Raw genomic sequence first — 19051 nt, forward strand, 5'->3', positions numbered from 1 at the left:
CAGGGTTGTAGCTAATGATTATCATGATATGATAATTGGGGATCTAATACAGTCTCTATTGATAAAGGGGGGGGAAAGTCCCCTATAGGGGGACCTTAAGGCTTAACAGGCTAAGTAACATTAACCCATTTATGTCCACTGTGGAATTTTACTATTTAATTTACACCACTTAAATTAAAGCAGCTAAGCTAAGCACAAATCAGCTGCAATGGCTGTATCTCAATAGCTAAACTACAAGGAATTATAGCTAATTATTGGTACTGGTGGATTCAGAACAAGTTGAATTTTAATAATAATAATAATAATAATTTGATCCAATGTAGATCTGATTATTAACATGTCAAATGATTGTTAAACTTATTTTTGTGAATTTATTTTATAAAGAATGTGTCTACCAATTAAGGCATGATAAAACTGTGTAATATTCTTTTTTAATTTCATCTTGTGTAGCCACATGGCTTGACAGTTCTCACAGCAAATGTTTAGTTTCTACCTCTAACATATCCTCTAAATATAATCATTATAGTCAACAAATTATTAACACAGATTAAACATGTGTGTCCAGGCCACCAGGTCATTGTATTTAAGGTGAGACACCCCAGGTGAATAGGCAAATATACATATTTTTTGTTGATTTTGAGATTTTGTTATATTTTGCTTCCTAAACATGTCTTCTATGAAACTAGTGACAATAAAACGTCAATAACACACATTTAATTGTTTATTTTACTTCATTTAGCCTTATTGCATGCATAAATGTGCACATATTTAATGGGGAAGTGCCTAATTTGCATATATAAACATAAAATTCAGAAAACTTGCAATATATTTTTTCTTAGTTTATATGTACATAACAAACTGGGAAAGTTTCATAGTGATATCTATTCAAATATTTGTTTGCCTATTAGGGGGTACTACACTGTACTACACTGTTACTACACTGTTTGTAGCCTGTGTGTAGTTCTGTTCAGTTCAATAACGTCATTATTATTATTATTCAGTTATCAGGCATGTGTTTAGGTTGTCTATTACTAATGGTTTGATTAGGTATTGTGTTTAGACATTTTTCTTATGGCATTTTACAATATAGAACTTTGAAGGCGTTTTCCCCAAAATCTACCATTCCATAGCACCTACACACACCATACTTTCCACATTTCTTCCTATATATACCCTGCATCTTTCTAAAGAGGGATTTGTTGATCATTCATAGCCTGATTTATAGTACATTTAGACCAAAAAACATGGTGAAAATAGATTTTTTTATGACTGTAGACAGCATTTCCTGATTTATGGGATGATAAAAAGACATATCCACAATCCCCCTTGTACAAAGTTCACTGTGTTATGTGTCAACATAATGAAACAATTTAAAAAAATCTGGTATCATCCAATGTTGGTATTTATATCCAAACGTCATATGCAAATTAGTGCATATTTAATGAGGTCATGCCTATTTTTGCATATACTGTATAAACATAAGATCTCAGAAAACTTGCAATAAATTTTTTCTACGTTGTTAAGTACATAACAAACTGGGAAAGTTTCATAGTGCTATCTATTCAAATATTATTTTTGCCTATTCACCTGGGGTGTCTCACCTTAAAGTGATAATCTCATGTATCTTTGTTTTGGCAACATCTATGGGTGATAAGCGATTATTGCTGTTGCGTTTTTGCCCTGCATTGACTTGCTTTCCATCTTGAAGATTCATGCTACTGAGTTAGTCTTCTATTCATTCTAAACAAACTGCTGTTGCTGATGGTGAAGTAAAACGCATCACTTCCTGTGTGCCAGCTGATTTTCCTGGAAATGTCCTACCAGACACCAGTGTTTAGAACAGCTAAGAACATCAAAAACATTAGAATCACTGTTGTGTTATATCGGTTATGATAGATGTAATAGAGAGTGTCATAAAATAGACATTTATTTATGTGAAAATGTGTGTGATTATTACTTTAAAAGTGCTATAGATAACATTCAGCAAATGAGAGCGAATGAGACTTCCGGTTTGTGTGTTTAAGGCTTCAGATTTGAGAAATCGTCACTATTTTCACTATTTTCTCAACAACCGAGCAACTAACCGTTGAAATCAATGCTAACTACGTAATACCCAAATAGTGTTTCAGGCTAGCATTCAGTTTCAGTGGCATTTTGAGAAATCATAACATGATGTGCAGACTTCTGGTTTGAAAAATCTTCAACAATACGTGATCTGCAGACCTCTGGTTGGACAGACAGAGGTAAACACAACATTCATTTAGGACCTGACAAATTATTCCACACCTTTCTAAAAGCTCTGTAGGTGTATTATTTATATATATTTCCTTATTTATATATATTATATATTTATCTGGCCTTGGTCCACTCCTCCACACCCGTCCATTGCAGCATCTTAACCATTATTAAGGTGTTGATGCTTTTATGACAGCCATATGTTCGCATCCGGCTGACTTTATTATTTGGCTTCTTTGTAAGTATAATAAAGTCAATATTAAAAACATTGGTCTGGGTCAGTGAGTACAGTAATACTAATTCAAATGGAAGGCCAATCAATTGCAATTGTTTTATGACATTATGAAATACCCCATGGTACATTATCAGCAGGCAACAAAGGATGAAAGAGACATTTTATTTTCACAAATTGCCACAATTCTAGTATTATTTTCAATTGAATAGATGCTGCACTGCTCTGCCCACAGTCACACTGCTGATGTGTTGAAGAATGTTCAACATGTATTCATAAAGACTAGATAAATAAATACACAAATAAATAAATAAATAAATAAATAAATAAATAAATAAAGAGGTTAGAATATGAGCCTCTAGTCTAGGCTCTAGTGAGACATTAAGACATCTTATCCTAGAGGTGGCAGTATCTCATCTGAAGTCTGTCAGTCGCACACTGGGCAGGATTCTTCTTAATGGGAAAACCAATACAATTGTCCCTGCTTATCAAAGGACCATGATACCTGCCTGTTACAGAATTGTCCTTAGTTGCAGAACCCTCTTGTGTATGGGGTCAGAAAGGGTTTACAGTGTGATGGTACACAAGTCATCAGGCCCTTCAGATTGGCATTACGCCCAGCTCCTCTGTTTGAGTTGACCTTACATGTCAGGGGGGGGGGGACCACTTAGGATTTGATCAAGAGGCTGATAGTCTATAAACAATGAATATGTTAGATAATATAATATTATACAACAACCATTATTCTCTCTTAATGAATGAATTCTCTCTTAAAAATCTAATTGATTCATGCCATTGCAATGTGCCCATAGGTTGTGCTGTAAGAGAGGAGGACAGACCAATGACATGGAAAAGAAGGAAAAAGAAAATACCACCATGAATGAGACTGGATTCTAAGGGAGACCCACAGTGACATGATGCACACTAGTGGATACATTGTATAACTAAAGCATGTATATAAGACAAGAAACTGTGTATATATTTCAGTAATACATCTGTTGTTCTCACATTTTGAAATATAATCAGATGTTGTTATTTTCTGGTTACATTATAGGCAAGATGTTATTAGTTAGCTTTCGTCTTCTGAAATAGTGTGTTAGTGTTGTTAACATTGCTAGTTGAAACCCATGGGTACCACACAGCTAGCAGTACCAACTGTTTTCAATAAGGGATGCTAATAGTCGTATTAAGCTGTTTTCTACTGAAATGTCAGTACAGAAAATTATTGTGATAAATGCCCAGTGAAGAGAAATAACAGATATGCACTATGCGACTTTCTCATAAAACTTCTTTAGTAGCATACATTGAGGAGTTGGGTTGGGTTTCGGCTGAACAAGAGAAAAACATTGATGCATAAAACATTGGGTGAAAATCATGTGAAATTTCACATAATGTGAAATCCATAAAAGGCTAGGTCTCATTTCTATCAAATGTACTGTATAAACATATATAAAATATAAAATTGTTCACATAAAATGTGAACAACACAAATGGAAAACAGTGCCCAAAGGTTTCCTTGCTTGAAGATTACATTTTTCTTCTGTTTTTGTTTTTCCTCCATGTTTAAACAAGGTGCATTTACATGTCATGGCCACAGGGTGGCAATCTTCCATATAGTGCAGAATGTCAAATAAACCCCAGAATAACAAAGCCCACTCTTCAAAAACGTCAACATTGACTTGTACTGTAGATGACTAAATAATATTCATTGTTGGTATTTCCTCATTTGTAAACTAATGCAAAACATTCATGTGTATATAATATAAATGACTGTAAATGCATAAATTATTTTCAATTATATGTATTTAAATAGTGTAAACATTAGTACAAACCGCTATCCATGTCGTATTAATTTCTATTATTTATTTATGTGTAAAGCAAACAAACAAGAAGGTAAACAATACATAAACACAATAAACATGCCAGATTCAGATTCAGATTACTTTATTCACCATATTGCAGTACAAATGGAACATGATTCGACGTTTACAGTGCATGCTTTTTTCACAATTAGAACAATACAACAGTAAATAAATAATTATAAGTAAAGTGCAAGACAGGACAGAACAGTTAGACAACAATAAGTGCAGTGGTTGGGGACATGGATACAGTGCAGCACAAAGTTCAAGTCCAGAAGTCCAGCCCTAGCAGCTCGCCATAGAGGGGGGGGGGGAGCAGGGGGACGCCTGACTCATTTACCAGGCGAGCTGCTGAGGCAAAGAAACTCAGTCTATGGCGGGACTTTAGTGTCTTGGGCAGCCGTAGCCGCCTGCCGTGGGGGAGCATGTTAAAGAGGTTGTGACCCAGGTGGGCGGGGTCTGCCATGATCTTCCTCGCCCTCCGCAAGGCCCTGATGGAGTTTAGGGACTCGAGGGAGGGAAGGGGGCAGCCGATCACCCTCTCCGCCGAGCGTATCACCCGCTGCAGCTTGGCCTTGTCCCTGACCGTGGCTGCAGGGAACCAGGTGATGATGGAGAGGGTGAGGATGGACTGGATGATGGCGGTGTAAAACTGGACCATCATGGTCCTCGGCATCGGCGTATTTAGACCACTATCAGTAGGGCACGTGCCCCACTGATTAAAAAAAAATGATCAAATGATCATTTAACATGATCAAATAATTATTATAATATTTTTTACTTCACTTTGAAATATTATAGTGAAATATTTTGCAATGTTGTCGCATTTATCTTGTTGAAATCCTCCAACAGGCTATTTTTTGTAAGTTGACTGGTTTGCACACCAATAATACAGTGCAATAATAGAATAGTAGAATAGATAGTAAAATTATGCAATAGAATGGCCAGAGTAAAATAGTGCTACAGTACAATCAACAGTGGGGTGTATTAGAAGGCTATGGTGAAGAGGTACGTTTTTCGCTTATTTCTGAAAATATTAAGAGATCTAGCTTCCCTAATGTCCATAGGTAGTGTGTTCCATAACTTTGGTGCATAGTTAGCAAAGGCTGCATCCCCGATTTTCTTTAGACTGTGGCTTGGAACCTTCAATAGTAGATGATCGCAATGTTTATACTTTGTATATAAGGAGGAGGACCTTGAAATCAATTCTAAATGTTACCGGAAGCCAGTGTAGGTTATTTACTTGTAACTTTGGGTTTGATCCAAGGAGTAAGTTGCCCCATATTGCTCTGTAACATTTCTCTTTTTGTTATAGGACCGACTAGTAGGATTTCAGTTTTGCCCTCATTTAATTTTAGGAAGTTGTTCGTCATCCATTTGTTTATTGCTAAGAGACAGGCGGAAATGGAGTTTATAGCTGTGTGATAATTTGGTTCAGCGGAGATGTACAATTGTGTGTAATCTGCGTAACTATGGAAACATACATTGTGCTTTCTAATGACGTCTCCTCAATGTTCAATGTTCAATGCAATGTTCAATGCAAGTAAAGCACTTTAAACTTTAAGTATGACTAAATGCTTTCTTGACTATATATATAGTAACTGTTCCAAAATGCATAGATTTCTATGTATTTTAGGGGTTTGGGGGGCTAGCTCTTTTTAATATAAATGTCAGATTGTTTTATTTATTTCATAGATTTCTATGCATTTCAGGAGTTTGGGGGGCTGGCTAAATAACATAACCCTAACCTAACCCTAAAACCGAAATAAAGTTTAAAAAAAATAGTTACAAAATCCACCCATTTTCGCCCACAAACCGGCCAAAACCGGCCAAATTTTTCTCGCGATCGCGCTACTCGCTCCCGCTTCGTAGTTTTTGGTGCCCTTCTGTGCCCTACTGAAGTGCTGGGTCTAGATACGCCCCTGGTCCTCGGCAGCCTGAACTTCCTCAGCTGACGTAGAAAGAACATCCTCTTCCGGGCCTTATTGTTGAGAGTGATGGAATTCAGCTCCCATTTTAGGTCCCAGGAGAGTGTCATGCCGAGGAAGCGGCAGGACTCCACAGAGGCCACCGGGGTGCCTCCCAGAATGATCGGGGTGGGGGGGGGGCTGCCTTCCGCCTGAAGTCCACTACCATCTCCACTGTTTTCTGGGCGTTGAGGTCCAGGTTGTTGCAGCTGCACCAGCTCTGCAGCCTCTCGGTCTCCCTCTTGTAGGCAGACTCATCCCCCCTGGATATGAGACCCACCAGGGTGGTATCGTCTGCAAACTTCAGGAGTTTGACCGAGGGGTGCAGAGAGACGCAGCTGTTGGTGTACAGGGAGAAAAGTAGTGGGGACAGAACGCAGCCCTGTGGGGAGCCAGTGCTGATGGACTTGGGATCGGAGATGTTGATTCCCAACTTCACCCGCTGTGACCTATTAGTCAGGAAGTCCGTAATCCACCTGCGGGTAGAGTCCGGCACCTGCAGCAGGGACATCTGATGCTCCAGGATGTGCGGGAGGATTGTGTTGAAGGCCGAGCTGAAGTCCACCAACAGAATCCTGGCGTAGGTCCCTGCAGTGTCCAGGTGTTCGGACCAGGACGTAATGCAGAGCCATGTTCACAGCATTGTCCGTGGAATGGTTGGCTCTGTATGCAAACTGCAGGGGGTCCAGAAGAGGGTCTGTGGTGGACTTCAGGTGGGCCAGGACAATCTTTATCTTTAGGTGGGCCAGGACAAGGCGCTCAAAGACCTTCATGACCACAGACGTCAGGGCGACCGGTCTGTAGTCATTAAGGCCTGTGACCTTGGCCTTCTTAGGATTTCTGCTATGATGTGGAAATTATACACTTTGAAAAGATATGATGTTATATAATTGTTAAAACTAATACCTAACACCTTTTTTGTTTGTTTTTAAACATTATCTTTTGTGATTTTGTCTTTTTTTAATATTATTGCTAATTAAATCTGCATTGTTTCATTAAATATATTGCTTATAATATATAACAATGGTGCATGAAAGGGTGCGGCTGGGTGGCGCAGCGGACATTGCGCTCATCACCAACGCCAAAGGACACCGGTATTGAATCCGGCTGTCAGCGTTTCCTCCGGCTTGGGCCAGCCGTCATACTGACTCATTTGGCAGAGTCAGCGGGAGGGAAGTCGATGGGTGGTAATCTGATCCTTGTAAACAGCGACTCCTACAGGTCGGTCAGGGCACCTGCACAGCAAAAGACAGGAGAGGGCGGGGGCAGTGTGAGCCTCCCACACGTTACTCCTCGCCAATGAGAGTCCGCGCTGGCAGGTGAAAAGATGTGACTGGCTGCCTCCACATGTATCGGAGGGGACATGTGATGGGCTTCTATCCTCCCTACGACCGGCCATTGGGGGCACATGCGAGCAACGATCACGACAGGGGAGGGGAGAATTGGCACGGCTAAATTGGGATGGGAGAAAAAATTTAAAATGGAGGAGAAAAAGTGGATACAAAAGAAACGGTGGTGCATGAAACACAGTGAAATTGCCCATACAACCTCTAATGGTCGGGCAAACGTTTCCAGTCTCATTTTAGAGCAGGAAATGTGGCTGCCAATCAGGGATCATCCCTCTGGGATGCCGGCATGGCAACAACGAATCAGGAGATTGAATACCTTTAACTTAATTTCCTTCTTTTTGTAACAACCACTCAAATCTGTTGTGCAGACGGGAGATTCAGCTTTCCAAAGTGAAAAACAAGACTAAACAGCGATACAGACATCAAAACCTAATACAGTTAATTTAAACAAGTATCATCATACTATCAAAAATAGTATCAAAGTATAAGAACCCCTGAGAAGGTCATGACAAAGTGCTTTTACACACACACACACACACACACACACACACAGACACACACACACACATACACACACACACACACACACTCACTCACTCAAAAGCTTAAAGTGCCATGCATGGGTGAAGTGCATCGTCTCATGCTAGCTTTGTTTAGTAGTGCAGGTACAAGAGTATTTCTGTATCGTTTTAGTCTTCACCTATAGGAGCCACAAATCACCGGGAGCGAAGGAGCTGGAATTATCTGTGTAGGAGACGGGACAGTCCTGAAGAAAAGAGCTTGCCTTAGGCTTACGCTGCAGCTGTGAGGACTAAAGAACTGATGAGTTTTGACTCACCTATAAGCTTACTAGTCCACTTGACAATTTGGTTTAGATAATTTTTGTTTTTCAGAGACAGGTTACCAATCATTCATGACACAAGGGGAAAAGACTAGATTGATTCAATAAAAGCCTGATGAAAGAGGGCCAACATGGTTTTATCAATGTGAAAACGGGAACGTTTCCTGAGACAAAACAAACACTGATGTATCATCTATTTATTTTGGAGTGTAACACCACGTAAAAGCTGACCACGATATTTGCAGGAATTTTGTTGTTGTTTGTATAAAATAGACGACCTCCAACTATACCTGTGCCCAACCTCGCGGCGAGCAAAGAGCAGATTTCATATGACATGAAGGCTGCTTAGTAGAGGTTTTGCATACAGTAGATTTAAGTGTAATTACATAAATGGTAAAATGGTAAATGGCTGCATTTATATAGCGTTTTTATCCAAAGTGCTTCACAATTTGTTCCTCACATTTTACCCATTCACTCACACATTCAAACAGACGGCAGAGGCAACCATGCAAGATGCCAACGTGCTCATCGGGAGCAGTTAGGGGTTAAGTGTCTTGCTCAAGGACACTTCAACACACTGCCCGGGAGGAGCGGGAATCGAACCCGGGAACCTCCGGATTACCAGACAACTGCTCTACCTACCTCTCTGTGCTTGCCATGAGACTCCGGTATCGCTTGCCTGACCGCAGCAGTTCAAAGAGGCAGTTGTTTGGGTGGCTAGAGTCTTTGATTATTCTCTTAGCCGTACTGCTGCAACGCTTGTTGTAAATGTCTTGGAGAGTGGGAAGCCCACCTCCAATTGTGCGCTCGGCTGAACGGGCCACTCTCTGTAGTCTGCTACGGTCTTGTGCGGTGCTATTCCCAAACCAGGAGGTGATATTGCCAGTCAGGATGCTCTCTATTGTGCATGAGTAGAAGTTCTTAAGGATCTTCTGACTCACTTTGAACGTCCTTAGGCGCCTAAAGAAGTAGAGGCGTTGCCATGCCTTCTTCACTACACTGTCAATGTGTGTGGTCCATGTCAAGTCCTCGGATATGTGAACTCCGAGGTACTTAAAACTGTTCACTCTCTCGACCGGTGCCCCATCGATGCTGAGGGGGCTGTAATCCCTGACCCCCGACCTCCTAAAGTCCACAATCATCTCTTTAGTTTTGCTGACGTTCAGGGAGAGGCAGTTCTCCTGCCAGAACCTCTACCTCTTCCAGGTAGGCCCTCTCATCGTTTGCAGAGATCAGGCCCACCACTACTGTGTCGTCAGCCAATTTGATGATTGTGTTGTTGTTCCGCTGTGCCACACAGTCGTGTGTGTACAGCGAGTAGAGGAGGGGACTCAGAACACAGCCCTGGGGGGCCCCTATGTTGAGTGTGATGGATGAGGAGGTGCAGTTGCCTGCTCTCACCACCTGGGGTCTACCCATCTGGAAGTCCAAGACCAACTGGCAGAGGTCATAGTTCAAGCCCAGGTCCCTGAGCTTGGCTATGAGTTTGGAGTTATTTGTGTCTTGGGAGGGGGGAGAACAATAATATTGTTAGTGGTGATTTGTTTGCCTATAAGACAAATTAATGAAAATAAAATAACATTTTGATTCAGTGCAGTGAATCAGTAAGTCCTCTCGCTTACTGATTACTGTGGAATCACTAGCTGTACTGACGCTGCATTCAGATAGTTATAGGAGAAGGAAGCAACTGGCTGCTGAGTCAGGGGCCTTCTTCAGTGATGCAAAACAACATGATTACTCTGTGACTTAATCTTGTCATCCATTAATAATTAATCACCCATCGGTAGGGTGAACAAAAGTTTGCATACAAGTATGGTGAGTGCTGTCCTTCAAGTGCCCTTATGTGGTGTTAGGGTCTCCAGCGACCCGTTTCAAGGTTATAATATGTAATAACTACCATGTAGTTGATTTTATTAGAACAAGGCTTTATGATATCCTCCACAACACATATATAAGCACAGCAAAACTATGTTTCACCATTTTGAAAATTCTGAAGGTATCTGCAGAAAAAAAAGTACGACTGTGGTGTTAGGGTCATTCTTGACCCAGCAAGGTAAAACTATAGGCCTACTATAAAAATACTAAATATAAATAAATAAAATAATAATAAATATACTAAACTTTTTTTCAGACGTTTTTTTTTTTTTTTTTTTGTATTTTTGTTTGTATTATTTTTTAAACAAACACATAAACAAACATGACAACACACGATTAGATATACAAACATTGTTAACAGTGCACATCAAATTAAATCACTGTTTAAATAAATGTCTTATACAAGATATACCCCTAATACCTGCTATCTATTCCCCTACACACATATGCTCTTGCTCGCACCCCCCACCCTGGACCCCCCAATGGATAATCCATCCATTATCATTTGCTCCTAACCAGACACTACCATTATATGCTAGCTTTTATTCTCTCCACCACTTCTAACCACATTGTCAATTTGGATTCATTGAGACCCAAAATTCTTGCTGTAGATATTTCTAGATAAATCACATCGAGATATGTAAGAATCCAGACCTTTCGGCACATTTCTTCCGGTTGAATCCATCGTGATGCTATCAGTTTTTTAGCCACTGTAATACCAGATCAAACCAATCTCTTTAGCTGTATAGGTACTGCATACACAAAAACATCATTCAGCAGTAATACAGAGGGGTGTACAGGTATATTCAGAATTAAGAGATTTGATAATTGCTGGGTCACTTTCAGAATATCTTAACTGGTGGGCAGTCCCAGTACATGTGCATAAATGTCCCCTCGTCCCCATTTGTACATAAGGAGCATTTGGAGTCTTGTTTAAGACCCATTCTGTTCAGTCTTATAGGAGTCAAGTATGTCCTATGAATATAGTTAAGATTGATTTGTTGATTGTCCGGGTTCCTTGATGCAAGTCGAACATTTGCCCAGGCTTCTTGCCAATCAAAATCTATTTCCAGGTCTGGTATATCCCTCCTCCAAATAGAGTCTAGTTGGAGGGTTTCATACGAGGCCGTTAGTAATTGATGATAAAAATCTGATACAAAACCTCTCGATGTCTCTCTTTCATAGAAAAATTTGTTTCACCATTTTGAAAATTCTGAATGTATCTGCAGAGTGTTAGGGTCATTCTTGACCCAGCAAGGTAAAACTATAGGCCTACTATAAAAATACTAAATATAAATAAATAAAATAATAATAAATATACTAAACTTTTTTTCAGAAGTTATATTCTAATATTGTTCTATTATAGTCAGAAAACATTATTATCTATGGGTTTCACATTTAGTACATTATGATTGAACAACCTCATTTTCATCTTAAAAATAAGGGACATGATTTGTCTCGGGGGCCATACAATCAAATTACAATGGGATTATATGGTTATGAATGCATATAATGTTAGGTAGGATGTAGTATTAACTATATTGAGTGATACTCCTTTCTTTTTAGTGGTCAGGACTGAGTTAGACCCCGGGTCAACATTGACCCGCTAACAACGGTCAGTGGTGCCAATTCCTAACACAACATGAGGGTTAAAAACATTTGAGGGTTATCACATCCTCTTGTTAAAGGATTTTTTGGGAGGAAACAGATCTCTGAATCTCAAAATAAAGTATGATATATATTTAATATTGACTATAGAAAGTATCACAAGAAAAGAAACTGCATCCCTGCAGCACTGTGGAAAACTTGAAATGACCTGTTTGGCTGGAGTGTTTCTACCCTCCCACCACCAATACCATAAGATATATATATATATATTTGTATATATACAAAGAAGCATCTTCTATGGTTCACTTTGTTTCAAAAGGCTATATTTTGTTTTGTGTCGACATTCAAAACTAATTTCAAGCATTTGGAACACACTTTTGGTAATTTTTTATTCCCCCCCAAAAAAGAAAGTTGCATCATTTAAATCCTATTTCAATATGACAGTGATTGATACTGTATGCTTTTTAAATAATTGTGCAGTTGTATCTCACCTGTGCTACACACACACGCACACACACATGACTTCCACAGACATGGTACAACTTGGCAGCTTAATATCAGTCTGAATGGGGCCTTAGTGCTACTTAACAACGTTTTAGAGTACATGCACGTGCAAATCTTGAGGGTATTTAAAAGCAAGGAATGTTGCTTAGAGAAAGTACATTGGCTACAAGGAGGACAACAACGGGGGGGTTTGGGGGGGAGGGGAGGGCAGATGGCGAGTTCACTATTAGGACTTTGATCATTTCCCTCATTACCTTCAGTTTGCTTTGATCAAATCCAAAACAATGGGCAAGAGGTCCCTCGCTTCACTCACTCCTAATGACTCACTTTCTCCTTCCTTCTTCGGACCACATAAAGGTGGAGGCGATGGACTTTGTAGTGTTTCTCACTTGGGACTAACTCTCTGGTATGCAACAGCTGTGACCTGAAGCTTTACACAGGGGGGGGGGTCTTACTCTTGAGTCGACCAAGGTCAGGGCTCGGGGCGCAGGGGTTCTGAAGTTGTGAATCCGTCCCATTTGGGGGAACCTGGTTTCGCTGAGTCTTATACTGTATTTCAGAGTTTTTTTTCTCTCTCTCTCTCTCTCTCTCTCTCTCTCTCTCTCTCTCTCTCTCTCTCTCTCTCCGGGGGTCTTTCAATTTCACAAAAAATGGGAGATTATGACGAGGACACGGCTTTCCTTGGGCAGAGCGGCCGTTACTTCTGGATCACTTTCTTCCTTTTAAATTCCGTCTTTGTCTGCACTGGATTCAACGGGCTTTACATCATATTTGTCGGAGCGACTCCAAAACACCACTGTCTGGTCCCAGCAGCCAACCTGAGCGAGGAATGGATGAAAGCCATCATCCCCTTAGAGATGGTGAACGGCCACGAGGAGCTGAGCAAGTGCAGCAGGTACAGGCTGGACGTGGTCAGAAACCTGTCCTCTCAGGGCTCCGTCCCCGGAGACTTCAACCTCACTGAGCTGCAGCAGGAGAACTGTGTGGACGGATGGAGCTACAGCAGAGACATCTACCACTCCACCATAGTCACTGAGGTGTGTGTGTGTGTGTGTGTGTGTGTGTGTGTGTGTGTGTGTGTGTGTGTGTGTGTGTGTGTGTGTGTGTGTGTGTGTGTGCGTGTCTGTCTGTGTGTGTGTGCGTGTCTGTCTGTGTGTGTCTGCGTGTCTGTGTGTGTGTGTGTGTCTGTCTGTGTGTGTCTGCATGTCTGTCTGTCTGTGTGTGTCTGTGTGTCTGTCTGTGTGTGTGCGTGTCTGTGTGTGTGTCTGTCTGTACCCTGTGATTTCATCTGCAGATTCTTTAAAGTACGTCAAATGTGTGTTTGTCGTGACCACTGTGCATGATGTGTGTGTCTGTGTGTGTGTTTATGTTGTGCACAAGTTAACGTTAGTTGTAAGATAGGTCGGATGTGTTCTCATTCTCCATTATCATATATACCCATATGTTTTAATTAGTATCATTCATGTTTTTCTACAACAGTGGAACCTTGTGTGTGACGAGGAGTGGAAGGTTCCCTTAACGTCCTCGACTCTCTTCGTGGGCTATCTGTTCGGATCCCTCCTCTCGGGACAAATGTCTGACAGGTATAGAAACCAAAAATCATCAACAAGAAAATAAATGTGCGTATATTGTTTGAACTATATGGCCAGATCGTGGCCCCTGTGTTTCTCAGTGGGCAGGTTCACAGGAGCTACATTGGGTAAAGATTTATGTACGGTAAGGTCTACAAATGACACATGCTTTATACATCTGTCTTAACCCACACGCTGTGGTGGAAAGTATTTATATTCAAGCACTGTACTTAAGTACAATCTTGAGGTACTTGTACTTTACTTGAGTATTTCCATTTTAGAAAACGTTTCACTTAAACTCCACAACGTTTCAAATGAAATATTGTACTTTTTACTCCACTAAATTCATCTGAGCGTATCAGTTACTTGTTGCTTTGGAGAAAACTATTTAGCATAGAAAACAAGAGATAATGTGATACAGTTGATATACTTTGAAGTCTGCCAACTTCAAGAGGATATAATCGGAGCAGCATAACTGAACCACATACCACTTTAACATAACATTTAGAGGTCAAGTGGATCGATAATCAAATGCTACATTTAATATCAATATTTACTTAAGTAACATGTTGAGTGGGGGTCTTTTACTTCTACCAGAATACTATTCTATCTGGGTGTTTCTACTTGTTAGTGAAGTCAATTAACTGTGTAGGCCTACTTCTTCCAGCACGGTCCACATGAGATGGTAGAGAAGCTCTCCTGGCTGCATCAGACCAGTACATAACATACAGGGTTCATGTCATTTATTGTGGTTAACATTTTGAGAGAAATGTTGTAAATGCAGCCTGATGTTGAAAATAATTAAGCCTTTTCCATAAAATGTACAGAGTCAGTAAACAGAGGACTTTTCACTGTGTGGTGACCGTTACTGTTGAAACCTGAAGACTATTGTCTCATGACTATAACACTAGCCCCATCTACTGTTGACTTTCAGACATACTGTAGCTACAGTATCTGTATCATAGTCAAGGGCTGAGTAAGTTTCAATGCACCAATTAGTTAAAAGATGATGAAGTGCTACTTGTCTACAATGCAAAACACCTTCTCTTTGATGAGACTGGGGTTAGGCTCCACTGTGTGGAAAGTGCTGGCAAGACCAAATAACGGGGCTGTTATCTTCAAGCACTTAGTCCATTTAGTTGATTGATTGATTGAAAACTTTATTAACAGATTGCAGAATGGGTACAATACAGTACAGCTCAATACACACAATTGTTAAGGGGATGCAGACCAGAGAAAGACTTTCGTCTTGTTTACATCAGGGTCCCCCATTTTCAATTCATCAGGACATATATGACATACATGACATACAGATAGACAGTACTGCTACATCTATACATTTATGACATACCAGATTTGCAAATACAGTACTGTTTGTGATACAAAAAGAGTCCAGAAAAGAGAGTATATACATTTGACGTAAAAACTGTACATTAGAGGAGGTTGGGTAGGTGGGGTGGGGTTGGGGGGGGGGGGGCTGTACATTGGAGGTGGTTGGGTGGGTGGGGTGGGGGGGTTGGATAGGGGGGGTTGGGTAGGAGGGGTGGGTGGGTGAGGAACACTGTACAACTGTACAAGCAAAACTGTACATTGGAATATTGACAAAACCATACTTGGTAATTTACTGTACATTGGAGGGGGTTGGGTTACGACATTTACAGGGGCCAGTTTCGAATTGCAGTCTCCCGTAGGTGTTCTTTGAGAGTGGTTTTGAAAGTGGGTAGTGATTCACATTCAGCTTTGATTCACATTCAGCTTTGATGTGGCATAATTGCAAAACGTGTTTAGACCCTTGTTTGAGCCGAATCTGGGTTTAACATGATTTGTGGAGCTCCCTCTGGTGTTGTGATCGTGGTATTCACTGACCTTTGGGAAGTATTTTGACATGTACATGGGTACCTTGGTCGTGTAGTGTATCTTGTAGACCAGGCCCATTGCAAGTTGCTATACTCTGTCGTCTACTCTAAGCCATCCTAGGTTGTCAAAGTGGGCAGGGGTGAGGTGGGTTCTAGGAGTAAGGTCAAGCAGTAGTCTGACCAGTTTGTTTTGAGATGTTTGTAATTTTGTTTTTAGCGCCTTTGAGGTGCTTTGGTACCATGAGCTGCAAGCATAGTCGTAGTACCCTTGAATGAGTGCTCCTGCCAGAGTCTTCAGGGTATTCTTGTTTACCAGAGAGGAGATCCGGTACAAGAATCGAGTTTGTTGGTTGACTTTTTTTTACCTTGTTGGGAACAAGGAAGAAAGGAACGCCAACCTGATCATGACATACAGTAAGAGAAAAATGGCCGCTGAGTGAATGAGGTATATTTCCATTGCAGTGCATTTACAAAATTGTGTGGAATGCTTCACTGACAAATTATTCACAATAAAAAACAAATGCTGTCCTTAAAAGTGAAAAGACAGCAATCAACAATGATTAACAACACACATTTAAGTTATTTTAATTCTGTGTATCAGTTTGACCTGCCAATATATATATCTGTCTGTTTAGGTTTGGGAGGAAGAGAGTTCTTTTCTTCTCCCTTTTCGTCCAGTTTGCTTCAGTTCTTCTTCAGTCCTTCTCTCCTTCGTGGAGAATGTTCTGCGTCGTCTTTGTGATCGTCGGAGCATCACAGATATCCCTATATATATCTGCATTTGTTCTAGGTAAGAATCCTAACCTTTCCCTCTTGAAGTGTAATCATTTTTACATTCTTTCTCACTTTCATAGCATTTTGACCATACACTGTTAACTGTAACACCCCTGGACAGACCGGTGGGCCCAATAACACAAATGACTGCAGTTTAGTTTGGGTTTGCTCACATTTACAGAACAGTTTTAAATCAGAGGAAAGATTCCAAAGTGTGTGGTGCTGTCAATTGACCTCAAACAATTTATCTCAAACCCCACCCTCTTTTCTTGATCATCCAATCACAACTGTTGCTTGCCAGCTGTGAATCTGGAGATTGGTGATTGGAGGATCAAGAAAAGAGGGCAGGGTTTGAGATAGGTCAATAATGTCATCCTAGGTAAAAAGAGAAGTGTGAATAATAAGGGACTCCCTAAAGGTGCCATATACTCCCTTTAAGTTAATATAGTTCTCTGAAGTCCGCAAAACATGTCTGTGTCTGTAGCTTTGCAACTGAGCTGCTCCCGCTCTCCAACACTGCACACCAGAACTGCACATGAACAATCAAATTCAATTCAGATCACACCGCGGCTTTTTGGTGTGACACCACATAAAGACGAAAGTCCAAACAGCTTGTTTAAAGGCACAGTTTCTAAATACGGGCTGTGTGCAAAATCTGACTGGGTTGTCATATTTCAGAGTCTGTGTGTTAGTAGGCCCATCAGAGACAAATGTATGTGCACAAGCATTGAAAAAGTTAGTTTTTCAAATTCAGATCAGGGATAGAAGACCATGGGTTCAAGAGGTGGGAACGGGGGGGTATAACAGCAATGTGCACGATGACAGAAGGAGGGGAGATGCAGACTCTACAGAAATTGAAAGAAAGATACGGACTAGAGAATAGGGACCACTTTAGATATTTACAGATTAGGGACTACTATAACAAGGAAATAAAGCAAGATAGAGACAAAGAACAGAATGGGGTAATTAAGATAATGGTAAAGTCATACGAAGGACGGAAGGGGAGGGTGATATCGGCACTATATCAGGCAATAATGGACAGTAAGGGAAATACAACATTTTATGTGAAAGAAAAGTGGGAAAGAGAGTTGGAAATAGAGATAACAGAGGAGGAATGGTATGACACATGTAAGACACAACAAACAACCACAGGATCAAGGATATGGAGGGAGTTTGGGTGGAAAAATATAATTAGATACTTTATAAGACCAGAAATACAGGGCAATTACACACCAGCAAAGAAAACATGTTGGAGGGAGTGTGGACAGGAAGGGGCGAACCATACACACATATTCTGGGGATGTCCGAAGATAAGGCACTACTGGGAAGAGATAGGAGGGATAATAAATGAAATAATAGGATACGAAATACCCCAGGGAGGCCAAGTGTTGTATTTGGGGAATCTGTCACAGGAAGGAATCCAAGGGGAAGACAAATATTTGATTAAGATATTGATAGTGGCAGCCAAGAAAGCTTTAACTAAACTGTGGTACAAGGTAGAAGTGCCGACAAAGGATCAATGGATAGAGTTGGTAGAGGGGATACAGGAAATGGAGAGAATCACACATCTGTTGAGGCTGCAAGAAGAAAAGTTTGAATGGAAATGGGGAAAATGGGAAGAATACAGGAGGGGAAGTAACGACATCACAGAGGTTTGAAAAGGATACAAGGAAATGAATAAAAATGTAAATAAATAATGCAAATGTTGAATGGACCGAAGGACCCATGTCACACTTTTTCTTTACTAATTTTTTGTCTATTTGTTTTAATTTATGTACTGTGTATTGTCTATGAATGTTGTCTATGTATGTTGTTGAACAAATGAAAATAAAAATGTAAGTTTAAAAAAAAAGAAAAAGTTAGTTTTTCATAATATGGGGCCTTTAATTGAATGTAATTAACAATTAACAAAAACAAGATTGTATCTAATGTGAATACAGTTAATCAAAGACATACTCAAGCTCATGCAAAGTGTGAGAATCAATCAAATATGACATGGCATTGATCTAGGATACAGATTAAACTTATTTTTGCACCTTTTAAATGGAAATTAAGTTAAAGCGACAATGTGTAATCTTTCTATGAATTACCACAATTAGGTTATGGAGCATGTACAGAATAAATTATGACCACAGGTGCTTCAACACACTTTTGCTCCTATAGCCTCAAATGGTCTGGTGCAACCAGCTTGGTCAGCCTTCTCGCAATACAGCCTTCTAGCAATAGGCCTACATACATAATGATTGTGCATGAACGTGCAGTACACCTTTAAGTGTCCCAGTTTTTTGGTTTGAAAATATGGTCACCCTATCTTAAACACCACAGAAACTGAAGAAAGTCATCACATTAAGATTAAAATGCCATGTTAACATATTGTGTG

General features: G+C 40.3%; 1 protein-coding gene across 1 annotated transcript in view; it reads left to right on the forward strand.

Annotated features, from left to right (window-relative positions):
• The window catches only part of LOC311233395 (organic cation/carnitine transporter 2-like), a gene marked incomplete at both ends in the record, with an annotated part of 77569 nt that overhangs the window by 51904 nt on the left and 6614 nt on the right, over positions 1-19051 (forward strand). The window contains 3 exons of the mRNA XM_084320369.1: positions 13121-13507; positions 13950-14053; positions 16533-16687. Coding sequence (XP_084176495.1) covers positions 13121-13507; positions 13950-14053; positions 16533-16687 — 646 coding nt within the window. The remainder of the gene's footprint in view (positions 1-13120; positions 13508-13949; positions 14054-16532; positions 16688-19051) is intronic.

This window comes from Notolepis coatsorum (assembly GCF_963971535.1).
Source record: "Notolepis coatsorum genome assembly, chromosome: 8".
Lineage (NCBI taxonomy): Eukaryota > Metazoa > Chordata > Actinopteri > Aulopiformes > Paralepididae > Notolepis > Notolepis coatsorum.